This window comes from Salvelinus sp. IW2-2015, linkage group LG32, assembly GCF_002910315.2.
Source record: "Salvelinus sp. IW2-2015 linkage group LG32, ASM291031v2, whole genome shotgun sequence".
Classification (NCBI taxonomy): Eukaryota; Metazoa; Chordata; class Actinopteri; order Salmoniformes; family Salmonidae; genus Salvelinus; species Salvelinus sp. IW2-2015.
In genome coordinates this window covers 18,798,669-18,813,294 of record NC_036871.1, presented here as the reverse complement: position 1 = coordinate 18,813,294, position 14,626 = coordinate 18,798,669, and the positions used below count along the sequence as shown (strand labels likewise).

The 14,626-nt window shown below is 41.7% G+C and overlaps 1 protein-coding gene across 1 annotated transcript in view; it reads left to right on the top strand.

Moving 5' to 3' along the window:
• The first annotated feature begins 661 nt into the window (after positions 1-661).
• LOC111957090 (laminin subunit gamma-2-like) overlaps positions 662-14,626 on the top strand; it is a 14,792-nt gene continuing 827 nt past the window's right edge. The window contains exons 1-21 of the mRNA XM_023977815.2: positions 662-926; positions 2,287-2,460; positions 2,671-2,791; positions 2,990-3,114; positions 3,215-3,346; positions 5,579-5,768; positions 8,010-8,122; positions 8,383-8,598; positions 8,868-9,044; positions 9,224-9,439; positions 9,587-9,723; positions 10,782-10,938; positions 11,194-11,399; positions 11,542-11,621; positions 11,728-11,865; positions 12,012-12,156; positions 12,681-12,827; positions 13,079-13,193; positions 13,608-13,804; positions 14,054-14,215; positions 14,405-14,504. Of these exons, the coding sequence (XP_023833583.1) occupies positions 800-926; positions 2,287-2,460; positions 2,671-2,791; positions 2,990-3,114; positions 3,215-3,346; positions 5,579-5,768; positions 8,010-8,122; positions 8,383-8,598; positions 8,868-9,044; positions 9,224-9,439; positions 9,587-9,723; positions 10,782-10,938; positions 11,194-11,399; positions 11,542-11,621; positions 11,728-11,865; positions 12,012-12,156; positions 12,681-12,827; positions 13,079-13,193; positions 13,608-13,804; positions 14,054-14,215; positions 14,405-14,504 (3,175 nt within the window). The 5' untranslated portion in view covers positions 662-799. The remainder of the gene's footprint in view (positions 927-2,286; positions 2,461-2,670; positions 2,792-2,989; positions 3,115-3,214; positions 3,347-5,578; positions 5,769-8,009; positions 8,123-8,382; positions 8,599-8,867; positions 9,045-9,223; positions 9,440-9,586; positions 9,724-10,781; positions 10,939-11,193; positions 11,400-11,541; positions 11,622-11,727; positions 11,866-12,011; positions 12,157-12,680; positions 12,828-13,078; positions 13,194-13,607; positions 13,805-14,053; positions 14,216-14,404; positions 14,505-14,626) is intronic.

Sequence of the window (14,626 nt, the reverse complement as noted above, 5' to 3'; positions counted from 1 at the left end):
CTTCAACTGTTGGTTTGTAGTAGGTGCCTCATGTTAGATTTAAGCAAAAAGGCCCAAGGGGGTGTGGCATTTTGGCCATATACCACCATATACCACAAACTCCAGAGGTGCCTTATTGCTATTATCTACAGGTTATCAACATAATTCAACAGTAAACAAGTATTTTTGTGTCATATCTGTGGTATATTGTCTGATATACACATGGCTGAAATGCTCTATCAGCATCCAGGACCCAAGCTATCTGGTTTATAATTTGTTATATAGCAGCTTTTACAGGTTCTTTCTCAGGATGTTCTTGGCTACTCAGTTGTAATCGTCAGCAGGACAATACCAAACCCTTCATAATAATTGGAAACAATTACCTATGTCAGATATGTTGGTTTGAGATGATTAGTAATTGTGCTTTTGCTGAAAAGGTGAAAATACACAAGCATTATAAGCATTGATTCCCATTCTGACATTGTCTTTCAGAGTATGTTTACTGAACTGTAAAGCGGATGTAAAAATGTATTTAAAAACCCTGAGTGAGTGACTGTTTCATGCTGCATCAAACAACGCTCCCCTTTATTCGCGTCTTGACAATTTCCACAATAGTGATACAGAGCCAGCCATTTCCTGTGAGAGAGTGAGCACAGCCAGTGTGTTGGCTCTGAATCACAAGTGAGTAACCTTCCAGCTGAGAGACTGTGCCCGACGTGTCACAGCCTGCCACAGGGGAGGTGTTAAAAGAAGCTCACCTGGGTATCTTGGGCAGAAGCATCAGGTGTAGCCGGCCTGATAAGCCCATTAGTTTACTTATATGAGACTATTGATGTTCTTAATTTCTATTAGAGTTTCTGCGACCATGAAGAGCAGTTGGATATTTCTGTGTGGACTTTCTCTTTGTACCTGGTTGTCTGTCCAAGGAACCTACAGATATGGAGGATGTGAGTGTCTACTATCTTTTATCTTTCCTTGCTGCTAGCCTTGAATAATGTAATAATGAATTGTGAACAATTCCTTAAATAGGTTGTTGCTTTCGAGTTGGGGACATGCATTTAGAATTATTTGACTTCTTTCAGACTCAGACGATAGGAGGTACCCTACAAAACACTATTGTAGCTAATTGGCCTACCTGCAGCATTTGTTTTATTCCTATACACCTGTATTTGTGTATTCTGCCTCTGTAACTATAGCAGTAGATATCAAAATGGCACATTTCCTCTAATGAATTTTAATACAGGTATGCCTTTAGTAGAAAGGGGTTTGTGTTTTAAGAAACATGATAATACTACAGAGCCTCTATAGTCTATGAAGGTCTCACAGTAGATCTTTATGTGAAAGTGGATATGTTTATTTGTGGTACTCTTGGCGAAGAGAGTAAATCAGCAACACTTTCTGATGTTACTTACTTTGTGGTGAGGTGATAAGGTGGGGCAGATATAGGTATTAAGTCCTGGAGCTGCTGAGCTGAGTGTTGTTAAGCCTTTGGGCAACCATATCGACCTGGAGGCACTGAATCACTGCATTGCTGATGACTCTGTCCCTAATGGCATCCTATTCCCTATGTTGTGCACTACTATGGGCCCTGCCCAATAGTAGTGCACTAAATAGGAATAGGGTGCCATTTGGGATGCAGACAATGACTCATGTGGTAATGGGTAAAGTCTATCTCCTCTTAGGGCATGACGACTTTAGGTTCTGAGCTCTGTGTACCTTTCTATATTACCCAATCGACAAAAACAGCTACATGCAGCAGCCTGTCATTACCACAGGAACTCCTCAAAGTTATCATTTAGTGTGTGCAATGAGAACTTGATATCCTCAGTATAGCTTATGCTCGGGAACTTGGTTGTCAAATATTTGTGGCACTACGGGTTTGCTATGATGATACAAACCATTACCATAGCAAACAAACAGACATTTGCTTGATTGCAAACATGTTGTTGCCCACAGTGGGAATAATTGATATTATTGTGAGAATCTCTCATTTCTCATCACTTGGGAATAAGGTATTATGAGATCTGGGCCTCTGACTGTAGTTTACATCACTGTGAGAAAAGACTGAGGCTGTGCTACTGCCAACCCCTCCTTAGATTGTATAAAGATGGAGCCTACATAATAATACATTTCCCCATTTTATGTGACTGTCAAAGTGCAATAGCTAACTCTTCACGGTGTTCAAGAGACTTTATGAGGGGGAGACTGCTTATCCCATAGGCTAACCAATATACTCAAATTAATGTTTTTATGATTCTATACACAGTGCTCACAAATGTCCGAACAATGTGTATGTCACCCCTGTAGCAGACATCTGTAAATGCAATGGAAAGTCACGTTATTGCCTGCCTGACTCTGGGGGCCTCCATTGTGTGGACTGCCAAGACAACACTGAGGGAAGGCATTGTGAGAGGTGCAAGGAGGGGTTCCACCACCAGAGGGAAGGAAACAAGTGTCTGCCATGTAACTGCAGCCGAATAGGTGAGTGAACAGAACAGGAGGGAACATGGAATGATAACAATACCTGGGCCCATATTCAGAAGTGTCTGCTGATCTAGGAACAGTTTAGCCTTTTCGATCATAATGAGTAAGATTACATGGAACAGATCCTAGTTCAGCACTCCTACTCTGAGACTCTGAGACTTTATGAATACGGCCCCTGATGTTTGGTGTCTATGTGGTTTCTTCCAGGTTCTGTAGGATCCCACTGTGACAGTAGAGGACATTGCAGCTGTAGAGCGGGAGCACAAGGGGATAAATGTGACCGATGCCCCAATGGAACACCTATCAGCTCAAATGGCTGTGCTAACAGGTAAAATACATTTTACATTTACTTACATTGTACTGTTTGGTAAGTACAAGAATGGAATTATAGGGGCATAAAATGAAAGGACTGAGAGGACTTCAAAAGGATCTACTGTATTGCCTCTCCTTTCATTATTGAATTTTAGAATAAATATTGACTAATTATTGACTAATTCAAATGTGTGTTCATGTTTTTCTTATGCAGTGGTCAGCTCACTGACAACTCAGTGACCGCTCAATCTCTACCTTGCTTTTGCTATGGACACTCGACCCAGTGCTCACCAGCAAAGGGCTACTCAGTCCACACAATCACCTCAACATTCGACAATGGTAAGTTAACACCGATACGCTTGATCAGAACATAAAATAAACACCTGAAATATATTTAATTTTAAGTTATTTAAATGTGTGTGAATCTTCTGTTTATCAGGGCCTGAGGGTTGGCGAGCGGCCACAGCTCATGGTGTGACCCCATCCCAAGTCCACTTCCGCTGGTCGCCCACTCACAAAGACATTGAGGTCATCTCCAAAGACATCATGCCTGCTTACCTCTATGCCCCTGGTGAGTGCTGCTTTCCCTGTTCCCTGCTCTCAGCTCTTAGCCCTGACTTCTGTACCCTCTTATTTTTGGAGAAACTTTACCTTCCGTTACAACAAAAATCAAACAAAAATATATATACAAAAGTATGTGGACACCCCTTCAAATTAGTGGATTCGGCTATTTCAGCCACACCTGTTGCTGATAGGTTTATGAAATCGAGCACACAGCCATGCAATCTCCATAGACAAACATTGGCAGTAGAATGACATTACTGAAGAGCTCAGTGACTTTCAACATGGCACTGTCATAGGATGCCACCTTTCCAACAAGTCAGTTAGGAAAATTTCTGCCATGCTAGAGCTGCCCTAGGCAACTATAAGTCCTGATATTGTGAAGTGGAAAAGTCTAGGAGCAACAACAACTCAGCTGCGAAGTGGTAGGCCACACAAGCTCAGAGATAGGGACCGCCATGTGCTGAAGCCAGTAGCGCGTAAAAATCTTCTGTCCTCGGTTGCAACACTCACTACCGAGTTCCGAACTGCCTCTGGAAGCAATGTCAGCACAAGAACTGTTCGTCAGGAGCTTAATGAAATAGGTTTCCATGGCCGAGCAGCCGCGCTCAAGCCTAAGATCACAATGCTCAATGCCAAGCGTCGGCTGGAGTGGTGCTCGCCACCATTGGACACTGGAGCAGTGGAAGTGCGTTATCTGGAGTGATGAATCCCGCTTCATCATCTAACAGTCCGACGGACAAATCTGGTTTTGGCGCATGCCAGGAGAACGCTACCTGCCCCAATGCATAGAGCCAACTGTAAAGTTTGGTGGATGAGTAATAATAGTCTCGGGCTGTTTTCCATGGTTCGTGCTAGGCCCCTTAGTTCCAGTGAAGGGAAATCTTAACACTACAGCATACAATTACATTTAAGACGTTTCCGTGCYTCCAACTTTGTGKCAACAATTTAATGAAGGCCCATTCCTGTTTCAGCATGACAATGCCCCCATGCACAAAGCGAGGTCCATAAAGAAATGGTTTGTCGATCGGTGTTGAAGAACTTGTCTGGCCTGCACAGWGTCCTCAACCCCATCAAACACCTTTGGGWTGAATTGGAACGCCGACTGCAAACCAGACCTAATCGCCCAACATCAGTGCCCGACCTCACTAATGCTCTTGTGGCTGAATGAAAGCAAGTCCCCACAGCAATGTTCCTACATCTAGTGGAAAGCCTTCCCAGAAGAGCGAAGGCTGTTATTACAGCTAAGGGGGGACCAACTCCATATTAATGATTTTGGAATTAGATGTTTTGGTCATGTAGTGTATATGTTACATCACATGCTTCCACAATAATAACCCCCTAGAGTCGATGTCTGCGCCCCCACGGAAATCAAATTAGCATAATACAAAAATCCCTGTAAAAATCTGTCAATTTAAGCTAGAGATATATATTTTTGCATTGGCATGCGTCTCAATTCACCACATCCACCAATGTCGTACTTCTGCATCTGTGGTGAAAGATGACAGAGCTAGAGCTATGTTTGTCAGACCATGAGACATCCCAAAAATGTGTCTGCTCACAAAATCATCTGTAACATTAGAACGGTTCAGCCTACAAACTATTATGACCCCTGTATGGAAAGATGAGACTCCCACGAACACGATGGTGTTCTCGGTTTTGCTAAAACCCCCACAAGCATCTTGGGACTCGTGTGAAGTCGGTACACCCGATCTGCCAATTTCTGTCTGAAAAGCTACACACTAATATGACCCCTCTGTGGAAAGGTATGATTCTCACAAATAYGTACATGTTGGTTGATTTGCTCTAGGAAGCCCACAGGCCTCACAAGACTCATCTGAAGTTCCCCCAGTACCAGTTTGAAACATTTATGAAAGCATCTTTAGAGACTRTTTAGTGCCAAAAATAGAGGGTTAAATACAAATGTTTCCTGATCTTTCTTATATCTCACAGATATAGGATAGACACTTCAGAATAAACTTCCTTTTCATTATTGGGGGGGACTATCTGTTGTTCCATGTAGTGAATCTGTCATTCAATGCGTTTGTATGTGCTAATAGCAGTAAAGCCATTTTATATATATTTTTGATACTTCAAGGGGTCTTAAAATTCAAAATCAAATAGCTAAATGGTCCCCCTCCAGCTTAGACAGGGCATGGACTGTAATGGGTTTTAAGTCCCCATTCATCAATTATTATGATTCTAAAATGATCTTGATCTTGTTCTATTTTGTGATGGCTAGACTCTTACCTGGGCAACCAGGAGCTGAGCTACGGTCAGAACATATCCTTCTCCCTGAGGCTGGACCGAGGGGTTCGCCACCCGTCCACGGCTGATGTGGTGCTGGAGGGGTCTGGGCTGAGAGTGGCAGCTTCCCTGGGAGACCTGAGGACCATCGTCCCCTGTGGACAGAAGATCACCTACACATTCAGGTGGGAATCAGGCAGAGCATTGTAGTAGACGGATAAGCTTGATACTAGCATTAAGCAAAACGTGAAGTTATGAATAGTTCCTTCAGAAAGTATTCACATCCCTTTACTTATTTTGTTGTGTTACAAAGTGGGATTTAAAATTTATTGAATTATCATTTGTTTTGCCCAACGATCTAATCAAAATACTCTGTAATATCAAAGTTTTTATATATTTTTTCAATTCATGGAAAATAAAACACTAATATATCTTGATTAGATAAGTATTCAAGCCCCTGAGTCAATACATGTTAGAATCACCTTTGGCAGTGATTACAGCTGTGAGTCTGGGAAAGTCTCTAAGAGATTTAAACACCTGGACTGTACAATATTTGCCCATTATTCTTWAAAAAAATTGTCAAGCTCTGTCAAGTTGGTTGTTGATCATTGTTAGACAGCCATTTTCAAGTCTTGCCATAGATTTTCAAGCTGATTTAAGTCAAAACTGTAACTACGCCACTCAGGAACATTCAATGTCATCTTGGTAAGCAACTCCAGTGTATATTTGGTMTTCTGTTTTAGGTTATTGTCCTGCTGAAAGGTGAATTTGTCTCCCAGTGTCTGAACCATGTTTTCCTCTAGGATTTTGCCTGTGCTTAGCTCTATTCTGTTTATTTTTATCGAACAAAAACTCTCTATCCCTTGCCGATGACAAGCATACCCATAACATGATTCAGCCACCACCATTCTTGAAAATATGAAGAGTGGTACTCCATGATATGTTGTGTTGGATTTGCCCCAGATATAACGCTTTATTTTTAGGACAAAAAAGTTCATTTCTTTGCCACATTTTTTGCAGTATTACTTTAGCACCTTATTGCAAACAGGACGCATGTTTTGGAATATTTTAATTTTGTACAGGCTTCCTTCTTTTCACTCTGTCAATTAGGTTAATATTGTAGAGTAACTACAATGTTGTTAATCCATCCTCAGTTTTCTCCTRTCACAACCATTAAACTGTAACTCTTTTAAAATCACCTTTGGCCTCATGGTGAAATCACTGAGCGGCTTCCTTCCTCTCCGGCAACTGATTTAGGAAGGGCAACTGTATCTGCTTAGTGACTGTGTGCATTGATACACCATCCAAAGTGTAAAATGAATAACTGCACCATGCTCAAAGGTATATTCAATGTCTGCTTTTTTTGTTTTATCCAACTAGGTGCCCATCTTTGCAAACCATAGGAAAACCTCAGTGGTCTTTGTGGTTGAATCTGTGCTTGAAATTCACTGCTTGACTTACGGACGTCACAGATAATTGTATGTGTGAGATACAGAGATGGGGTAGTCATTTAAAAATCATGTTAAACACCACAGTATTAACGCACACAAGCAGAGTCCATGCATCTTATTATGTGACCTGTTAAGCATATTCCTACTCCTGCACTTATTTAGGCTTGACATAACAAAAGCGTTGAATACTTATTGACTGAAGACATTTCAGCTGTTCATTTTTTATTAATTTATAAACATTTCCAAAAAACTAAAATCCACATTAACATTATGGGTTATTATGTGTAGATCAGTGACACTCAAAATGTAACACAACAAAATGTGAAAAAAAGTCAAGTTGTGTACAACACACAGCTATGGGGTACCAAGTGTACCGACTGATAGGAAACAGTCCATCTCAGGGCAGGTACAAACATAATTTGGTCTGCAGGAGATAAGTTTGCAGGTGTGAATAGTGAGATGGATGCCAAAGATAACAATTGAGAAACACATTATAGACAATTTCACATTGTGAATGTGGAGTGTGAAGGGGTCAATGTTTTTCTCACACTGATTGAATGTAAAAGCTTGATAACAGTTAGTAAGCCAGAGAGTCATCTGCTTGTCTGATTCAAATTAATTACAATTAAGGGGAAATGGCTTGGCAACCAGCTTATCTCTAATTGGTCAAATCCAATCCTGTCTCACAACAAACTGCACCATCGTGACCATAATAGTAGTTTAATACAGTGACAACACTGGTTTTTGCTTCCATCAAAATACATGTTTCCATATTTATTCTCATATTCATGATAAGCAAAACGAATAATAATTACAATAGCTACAATGTAATTACAGCAATAACTACAGTAATAAGGACATGGTGGTGTAAAGTGTGACTGTGAAATCCATAAGCATAATACTGATGTTCCCTCATGCTTTATGAGTCTGTGCACGTCTTGGGTAAACATTGCATGCTGTGTCTTTCATTCTCAGACTGGATGAGCAACAGAGCAGTAAATGGAGGCCCCTCCTGTCATCTTTCCAGTTTCAAAAACTCCTCCAGAATCTGACTGCCATCAAAATCCGTGGGACATTTGGGGAAAATGGTAAGTGTTTATTTTTGTATGACTCAGACTATGAGATTGGTTACTGTTTTGCATAAATAGATCCTTAGAGTCATTCCTTGGTCGTAAATAAGTGCTTTGGAACAGTAATATCAAGTTCATTTCAGTAGTTTCATTTTTATTATGTAATCTTTCAAAATCAATTATCAAAAATGACACTGGTACACATCCTCAACACATTGCCTTCTCTTCATCTCTTGTCAATCCCTCAATAAAGCTCAATACCTTATTGTCCTTTGCAGGGCGCGGTTACCTTGACAATGTACATATGGAGTCTGCCCGTCAGGGGGCCGGTACCCCTGCTGCCTGGGTCCAGAACTGTAGCTGCCCAGTGGGATACGAGGGCCAGTTCTGTGAGAGGTGTGCTTCAGGGTATAAGAGAAGTTCTCCAAGCAAAGGCCCATACAGCTCCTGTGAGCCCTGCAGCTGTAGAGGAGGAAGCTGTGAATCTGAAACAGGTTGGTGACATTTTAACTTTGTCCAAGTGTTACTGTATGTTTGTGTTAATATATTTTGTATTGTTGCTATTAATGATGAGATTTGTTTRATTTTCATCAGGACAAACCTCCTTTTGCAGTATGTCATTCCCTGGACAAGTTATAGAAGTTCAAATCAATGCTTGAAAAACGATGTTCATATATAATGAAAATAATGTAATGCAGGACAAATAATGTCTTGATGAAAGTGTGTGTGTGTGTGTGTGATTATGTGTTGTGCCGTTCCACAGGAGATTGCTACTCTGCAGATGAGACCCCTGGTCGCCAGACCTGCCAGCTGGGGTATTATAATGACCCTGCCCAGCCACGGTCCTGTCTGAAATGTCCCTGTCCCAATGGAGCTGCCTGCTCTGTGAGCCCAGGAACCGTCAAGATCAAGTGTGACCTCTGTCCACCTGGCACCACTGGTGAGTCAAAAATCGTCAAAGTAGTGCACTATATAGGGAATAGGATGTCATTTCGGACACAGTCACAGACCATGGCTGTTAGATGGGATAGAGTACTAGGGCATTCATTATTCAATGTCAGCTATTTGCATATTTGATATTTCATATTGTACCTCTTCCTCCCTCCTCACTCTCAATAGGCTCACGTTGCGACACCTGCCAGGATGGTTTCTATGGCAATCCCTTGGGGGAAAATGGTGTCCAGAGGCCTTGTCTGCGCTGCCAGTGCAACGGTGTCAGTAGCTGTGACCCGCAGACAGGGGAGTGCCTGAAATGTCTGAATCATACCGCTGGCTTCTTCTGTGAGAGCTGTCTGGATGGATATCACCACAGCATGCCATCAGAGGCATGCAAACGTAAGGATAACACCTTGTTTGCTCCCCATATCCAGCTCTTTCACACGTAGACACGATGCACATAGCTCCTCCTTTAGATTCTAACAGTCAAATATTGTCTGCAATTTTATATACATTTTAACAACTGTTTTTAATTTTGCGTTCTAGCTTGTGGCTGCAATTCCCAGGGTTCGCTGTACAACAAATGCAGTGACCAGGGCCAGTGTTCATGCAGAGAAGGCTTTGAGGGTCTGAAGTGCCAGCGTTCTGCGTGTCCCTCCTGCTTCAACCCTGTCAAGACCAAGGTAAAATCCACTGGGATTATTTGATCAATGTCTTCTTTTTCCATTCAGGTCCAACATGTCATTGTGCTCTCTCCAATTATTAAATGGCAGCACAGTATGCATCCCAAATGGCACTCTATTCCCTATATACAGACCTTGGTCAAAAGTAGTACACTAGGCTATACTGTATAGGGAATAGGATTCCTTTTGAGATGCGGACACAATAACTGGACCAGAAATAAGGCTACTGGCTGTGGTATTTGTTCTGGCTGTGGTATTTGTTCTGGCTGTGGTATTTGTTCCGGCTGTGCTCACCTTGTCGCTGGTTCAACATCCTTAAAGCTTAGTGGGTCAACGAGAAAATAGCTGTACAAGGATTTTGTTACGAGAGGAAGAGGTTTACTGTCTTCTTACAAGTTGTGATCTGGCATTAGTATTTTTGCAAGAATATTTCTTCATCAGGTCCTCTCAGTAAATATACTACCTCTACCTGGGAGGGGAAAGTACTTGACAGGTAAATTAAATATTTGTGTGGGGTGTGTTCTCTCTGGCATTGCCTACGCATCCTGTGAACTAAGATGAAAGTTCTGTCCCAAATGGCACCCAATTCCATATACTGTATAGTGCACTAATGTCCACCAGAACCCAAGGGCCCTGGTCAAAAGTAGTGCACTAAAAAGGGAACAGGGTGACACTTGGTGTGCTCCCTCCCCTCAGGCTGTAGTGTGGGAGGAGGAATTGAAAGGAGGACTAGTTGAAGTATTGAAACAAAACAGTTAACCTATGAAGTTATTTCTCTTTCATAATGAATACCTTTCAGGGTTTGAATCTACTGCTCCATCTCACACTTTGCCTCCAATTACATATTCTGAATGTAATATGTAGGCCTACAGTAAAGTATTGCAGAGGTTAAAATTTATTTTAATTTTTTTGTTAACCTTTAATTTATCTCGCCAATCTAGACCCAAATATTGTGTGAGTGCTGGCCTCCAGCCAGCTTTCTTTTCATCTATCACCAGAGAATAACCTTTCATAAGCTCTATTAAAGCTTTCCTATCCCATTGGGTCATGTGTCACAGATGGAGGGGTACACTCGTAAACTGCGGGAGATAGAAACTCTGTTTACGGGTACAGAGAGTGGCAGTCTACCAGTGAACGACGCCCAGATGGAGAGAGCCATCAGAGCAGCAGAGGACATAGTCACAGACCTGCAGAGAAATGCACAGACACTCTCTGGTAAGTCATTTATAATAGTTATACATCATAGATACTTAAAGGATCAGAGGATCAGTCATTTTCTAATTAGTCAACATATGTTAATACCATTCAGGATGGTTGCCAGGCATCTGAAACATGGTGAAGCACCGTCCATGCACTGTATCTCTGTCACACCCGAATGTGTCTCACATTCAGTTTGTGAAGCTTTCGGTTTATATGTGAAGTGCAAAGATTTCATGTTGGTGACTTGTTTTGTTTTGTTCTATTGAATAGAATCAGAGAAAGACTTACAGGCCCGGCTCTCAGACATCAGTACAACCCAGCTGAGTGAAGGCAGAGACATCCAGGTGATCTCCAACACCATCAACAACATAAAGCTGCAGGACCAGAGGTACCAACGACAGGTCTCTGATATCCAGACACTCATTCATGATGTGCGGCGCAAACTAGAAGAGGCAAGACTCAACATCAAACAAGCTGTGAGTTATATAGTAGTACAGTAGTATTCTACTTTTATCACTGATGTCATCAAATAAGGAGAGAGTAAGGAGATATAAATATGTCAATGTATGCGTGTTAGTGATCTGTTTCATTAGTGTTTACCTTCCACCCCGATGTTAGAAATTCCCTTTAAGTGATGCAGAAGTGGACACAGACAGCCTCTCTACTCTGGTTCAGAGAGCCACAGGCCTGGCTGAAAAGTGAGTACTGCACCCCTCCATGTCCCATTCATACAGACTGGAAAATCCCATGTCAGAAAATGACTTGTGGTGCTAAGGATGACTCTATGTTGTAACTGTTTATTAGACATCAGAGCAAAGCGGGGACAGTGGAGAAGACAGCAAACAGTGCTCTTGCAGAGTCAGAGAAGTCCCTGGCACTCATGAGAACTGTCATGACAAGGGAAAACAAGATCAGAGAGCTTATCAGTGATCTCAAAACCAAGTAAGAAACTCATGTCAATCTCCTGTCAAAATACAGTAGACGATATATCCTCTACTACCAGCCATGTAATGTTCTGCATAATAACATCATTGATGAACCGTTGTTGTTATATTGATATTTGTTATATTTGGTTTTCCTCTGGTCAGGTATGATAAGAACTCAGCCCAGGTGAAGGCCATGGAGAGCCTGGCCACTCGCCTAAGCAGCTCTGCCCAAGATGAGAGCAGGATGGCGGCTGACACCCTGGAGCAGATAGCCTCCCTGGAGCTGAACATCCCTGGTCCTCTCAAGGTATTGAGCAGAACAGGCCTCTCAGCAGGCTCATTTCTCTGGTCTCTATTTGGTGACTGCTCTCAGGTCAAGACTTCCGAGATATCTTAAAAATCATAATAGGCAAATATTGATATAAATATTGATATAAATATTGATACAAATATTGATAGATATACAGTGTCTCCATCCTGGAAATGAGGGAGAGAAGGATTCCACCACAATGTGCTTGTGTCCTAGAGAGCTGAAAAGACTATTACATTTCAACACCTTTCACTATGAACAGTATGAAATCATTGTGTCTAACCATTGGCAACTGAACCTGTCTCATGGCATGTTTGTAAAGCCAGATCTCAAAAAAATGTCCTTGCTAATTTACATTTAAACAAAACAAAGCAATTAACAATCAAGGATATGAGTCAGCAAAAAATGCAAAGAAGGGGAGGAGATCTAATTAAAACCTGACTGGTGAGGAATCTAGTGCGTATGTAATTACACTTGCACAACACGCTGAGTCTGAATGAGCTCCTGTTTTCTGGCAAAAGGACATTGACAGTGTGGCAGCTAAATTGGATGGCCTGAGTGAACGGGTGGAGGAAAACCTCACAGAGTACCAGGCGCTACAAGAGGAGACCCAGGAGGACAAGGCTGCAGTAGAGGACCTCCTGGCCCTGGGGAAGGCAGCTCAACAGGTACACTTGAGGCCTTTCACTATTCACTCATCAGCTTTCAGAAAACTTTCTGTGTAGGATTGGTAGTATATCATATCTTATATTCCAACTTCAAAGGTTTCTGAGAAATACTTTCCTGCGACGTCTGAAATTCATTGATAGATTATCCAACTGAAGTATTTCAATAGTGTATAATTAGCTAATGACTTCACTAACCCTTATAAATGGTAATAACTGGCACGATGTTGATTGTTGGTATTTCTCTCGTACAGGAATATGACCAGCTCCTTGCTAGAGCGAATGCAGCGAAGGCTGATACAGAACTGGCCCTGAAGGCTATCACAGACAACATTGATGGGGTGGATGATGCGCTGGAGATGCTCAGAGGTATGACTTTCACATTTCAATAGGTCTTATTCCAACTACAGCACAGTAGAAATATGAATAAACTATCAGCATATTATGTGACAAGGCCGGCCCACATATTAGAAAAGCACAGACACACAGTAATTGTAATTATATCTGAGCTTATATTTCTCAGTTGAATCAATAATGATGTTCAACAGCATTACAGGCAGTTACAGCAGCTGTAAGTTAATCAATAACATTTTATTGTGTGTCCTTTGCACCGAATACAACGATTCTCTCATCTAAAAAGCACATATTTATGACATAGCATCTACAACATAGCAAATATATTTAAAACTGTATAACAAAAAAAGATATCTAGATACTGATACATTATAGATACACCTGCCAGAAAACACTGATGGTTATGTCTAAATCTCTTGTATCCTACAGGGTTTGACGGCCAGATCAGCAAGAACAAGGCTTTGGCGGACGAGGCCATAAAGAGACTCCCTGGCATAAATGCCACCATTCAGCAAGCTGTTGGCAACAACTCAGAGACCTTATTCATCATAGGCAGTGTGTCTGATGACTACAATGATGCACTGGGCACATTCAGCAGGCTGGAAGCTGTGGTCTCTCGACTGGAGGTACCCTAACTAACAGACTCTTTCCTTTCAATGGAAATATCCAACTGGGGTTCATATGCTAATCCACAGCTTGTGCATTTAGCTAGAGTCTCTAGAAGGAAAATGTCTGTTGGGAAAACAATGAGGTTAATGTTTCGAGTCACTTATGCATATGAGCCCATTCAATTCCAGACATGACCTATTCACAACCAAAATACTCGCATGGAAACTTCAAAATGAGCTCATTTGACTGTTTCTTGTTGTCTGCAGGGAATGTCCAGCTCTTTACCAGTAGCTCCCGCTGATCTACTGAAGGACGCCACCAAGCTGAAAGGGGACGTGCAGGACCTGAAGAACCAGGCGGTAGCCACTGTTTCCAAAGTGGCGGCAGAGAGGGCCAATGCTGAGGGACAGAGAGACAGAGCTGCAGAGGTCCGTTTTAGTGTGATGCCCTCAGATATGATATGTTATACCTTAACAAACCTGTGTCAATATAAAGGATTCATGTGAAACACTCCAGTACACAACTCCAGCACACACAAATGGTTCTTAAAAGAAATACTTTTTTCCAAATGAAAGGTCTGTAATATTTCTAATGCTTTGTAATGTTCTTTCCCTCAGGCTTTAATGGGAGGAACGGGTGCCTACATCAACGCCAAGCACACTAGAGATGCAGTGGGAGAAACACTCCTGGTCATCAATAACCTCCTGAGCATGATCGGTAAATTCCCCCAACAACTACAATCAACTCAAACGAAACAAAACCATTTGTGTTTTGTCTTATTTCACTCACCGTCCTATCTTCATATTAATGTCATAAAAAAACACATATTTATGACATTA